At 46.3% G+C, this 3612-nt stretch overlaps 1 protein-coding gene across 1 annotated transcript; it reads right to left on the bottom strand.

Moving 5' to 3' along the window:
• Window positions 1–772: 772 nt before the first annotated feature.
• LCE6A (late cornified envelope 6A) lies at window positions 773–1377 on the bottom strand. The gene is given in 2 exon segments (XM_054691549.1): window positions 773–813; window positions 1137–1377. Coding segments are annotated over 2 exon segments (282 nt in total).
• Between the last annotated feature and the right edge of the window lie 2235 nt (window positions 1378–3612).

The following is a 3612-nucleotide window of genomic DNA, read 5'->3' on the forward strand; positions in this document are numbered from 1 at the left end:
TCAATAAACTCAGCTGGTTAGAGTTCTAAGGAGCTGGGCTTCTGAACTGTCCCACACCAACATCACACATGGCACCGCAGCCACATTGAAACCCAAGCTGTCCACGAGCACCCCACTTGCCTTCACTTCTCTGTGCTCTGTCTTCCACCTGGAGGGTTCTTGCTCCATCCCAGGCTCCACATTCTGCTTATCCTTGAAGGTCTTGTTAAAATGCCACTACCTCAGGGGGCCACATCTCCTGTCCCCCAAGTGGCATGCCCTCTCCATTTCCGACTTCTCTTTCTAGGGCCCAGGAGACCCCTTTGGTCCACAACATCAGGAAAACTCATTCCCTGCCGTCCTTGACATTTTATTCTGATCTTGATTTCTTGTGTTCACCATCCTCACCTGAAGCACTTGTGAACATAAATAGGACCTAATAGTTCTTTTGGGCACAAAATGAGAAATAAAAATAAGTAAGTCAATCAACTTAATATTATATTTATCAGTCTATATATTTCAACCTAGAGTGCATATTCCTTCTCCCACTGGATTATAGGCTTTACTAGAAACAAAACTACTTAGTGGGATATTTTTTCTAATACAGTACTCTCATTCCTAAACAAAAGAAATCCCTCTCCCCAAAATGAATTTCTTTCATGGAGCCATTATAATAGCTCTCGAGTTGTAATCTTCCTGTGAACACAGCACTCGGTACACAGTAGGTCTTCAATATATATTTATTGCACTGAAGCCATCAGTGCTAGAATCTTGTGATGACACAGCTTGATGGCTATGAGGATGCTGAGGACTCAGACATAAATCTCAAACCACCTGAAACATGGTCAGCTGTTTTAGCGGGGCAGAAAGAGGGGCAGCATCCACCTGTGGTGTCTGGGCTTTTCCCAGCAGGACCTCAAAGATTCACAGCAGCCAGGGCTCCAGAGGGAAAAATACGTTTTCTTGCTGAACTGAGGGGTTGGGTAGAGGACAAGGCAGAAGAGTTGCTTGGTTTAGTTCTCTGCTCTGTTCTCTGTTCCGAAGTGCTGAGACTGGGAACGTGTTTCTCAGCCCCAATAACAGGGAGACAGCTGAGCCTTCCAGCAGAATGAATGCAAGAGAGACACACCTGTGCTCCTGTCCTCTGGGGTGATCACCTTAGCACTCTTCCTCTTTGATGTGATAGGTTGTGCCCCCACTAAGGCAGCGGGGCTTCCGGTGAGCTCTCCTAGTGCCAGGCTTGTTCTGATTCCAAAGCTTTTGGGAACCAGAACCACAGCCTCCTGAACAGGGAGCACAAGGAGCAGAGCAGGGAGCCAGGGAGGGGGTTGAGCATTGGGGAGGGGAGCACATGGGAGCACGCGTGGGTTCCCAGGATTGCTGCTTCTGCTGGGACATCACTGGGTTATGGATGGAAGCTGGAAAGAGAAAGAACATTCAGTTAGATCAGGGACCTTGGGTGGGACTTTTCTCTTTCTCATGAGCTGGAGCACACAGAGTATGTGTGGGCAGCGGGTGACAGGGGCTAAAAATGCAACCTGGCATTTATAACCTGCTAAAATCCATGCCAGGAAGGGAGGAAATGGATTTGAAAAGCCTAAACTTTTGGAGAGTAACTCACAGTGGGAACTCCCAAAGAACCCACATACTAACACGCAAATTGACAATGTGCGTTTCCTCTCAAACAAGAAAAACAAGCTGTGACCTTCCAACAGACGGTCCACTTTCCCCGGGCCGATATCCGGGGAAGACCCAAGTCTTTGCTTTCTTCCCTCAGCCTTCTTCTGCCCTGAGACCCCCTCAGCCTGTGTCTTCTCTGCATTCCCAGCCCCCTAACTGTGGCTTTCTCCCATGTTCGATCATTTGAGCTTTTGCAGGGACCCACTTTGCTTCCCCTTTCCCTGCCCGAAGCCTCTCCATACTGGCTTGTCTATTCCCTGGGAAGTGATAAGAGGAGAGATGGGGCTGCCTTAGCAGCGTCTGAGTGAGGGCCACCCAAGTGTCTCCCCTTCCAGAAGTACCTCACCCTAGAGGAAGATGTGGGAACAGGTCATCCCAGAAGGAGTCTGGAGTCCTTGTGGGGCTGACAAGGAAGGGGCCTTTTATACAAACCTTCCAACTGAAGCCTCCAGGCCACACATTATTGGAGGGCAGCCACGGTGCAGATTATCTGTCCGGATGTTTCACAATTCCCAGCTACATGCAGCTGGGATTTAGGTCAAAAGGATTCCCGGGTGAGTAACTGAGCAAATGGTTGGCCTTCAGATTGGTGTGGGTGGGGGTAGGTATACTGGCTATGTCTAGATGACCCGGAAGGGCTGAGTGGGAGTGTAACTGTCATTGAGTTCTATCTAGGATTGAAGGAGGAAGAGCACCTTCAATACTCAGTACTGAGGAAGACCCTTTTTAGCCACCTCCCACCCATGATGCATGACTTCTATCATCCAGTTCAATGTCATCACTGCCATGGAGACTTGCCTGGTCTCCTGGCCACATTTGAGTCCTCCAACCTCTGAACTTCATAGACACTTTCACGGCCTTTATGGATATTCAGGATCAAGGTGACCCCAATACCTATCCTATCTCCTCTACTATAACATTCCTTGGTGACAGGCACTTTGTTTTTATCACTTCTGCATTCCTAGAGCTTGATAGTGTTCCTGACATAACGAAGGTGCTGATTAATATTTCTTGAATGAAACAATCTATGTACCATCAGAATAGACTTCGAGTTTTGGGAGAATGAAAAATAGAAGAAAATAATACCACTTTCATTTGTTTTGTGGATCAGATCTTGACTTCTTGTGTTTGCCATCCTCACCAGAAGCACTTGTGAACATAAATAGTAATTGAGAAATTGGTATGTGAACCTATCCTACACAACAGGCTGAGAATAGTGTGAAGAGTAAAACACTTGTAAAGCCTGCCATCACACAAATGCAAAAGAGGGGCTCTGTTTATATCAGATGAAGGAGGCAAACCCTGGATAATCCTGTCCTTCTGGATTTAGGTCTCCAACTGTATCAAGAGAACACAAAGAAATATTTTCCATAGAGTGGAAAGCTGTCCTTTACCTTTCATGAAAATTTATGCTATAACATGTTGGCTGTGTTAGAGTGGGAACATGCTTATCTAAATACATTTCCTGACTCTGGACCATTTCATCTCAGAATTACCGCTGATGGGCACAGTAAGTAAAAATGTACTGATGAAATTCCCTGATGTCATGCTCCCAATGCTGAGTAAATGGAAAAGATGAGCAATTACAGGGGATATTCTATTATAGGAGCAGACCTCAAAGGACTTCAAATACTTTATCTAGAACAAAGTTGAGCAGGATTGGGGTGTGGGGTGAAGGATAATTACTTAACCAGGATGGAAAACAGGGCAAAGCCAGAAGAATAGCTGCAGTTGTGGACCCGAATCCAGCAGGACAGGATCATCAAGGGTTTACCTCCTTCATCTGGGAAGGCTTCCCAGAGGAGGTAGGCTTCGGGATGCAGTGTAGATGAAGAGAGAGAAAAGTCATTGAGAATGGACAGGGGTGAGAGAATATATTTTTACTTAACAACTTAAGTAAAAATACCACAGTATTCACGAGGTGTAGTTGAGGTATCCAACCAAAGAGCCCTA

The sequence above is a fragment of the Talpa occidentalis genome, unplaced genomic scaffold (assembly GCF_014898055.3).
Source record: "Talpa occidentalis isolate TD23 unplaced genomic scaffold, MPIMG_talOcc4v2.1 talOcc4.9, whole genome shotgun sequence".
Classification (NCBI taxonomy): domain Eukaryota; kingdom Metazoa; phylum Chordata; class Mammalia; order Eulipotyphla; family Talpidae; genus Talpa; species Talpa occidentalis.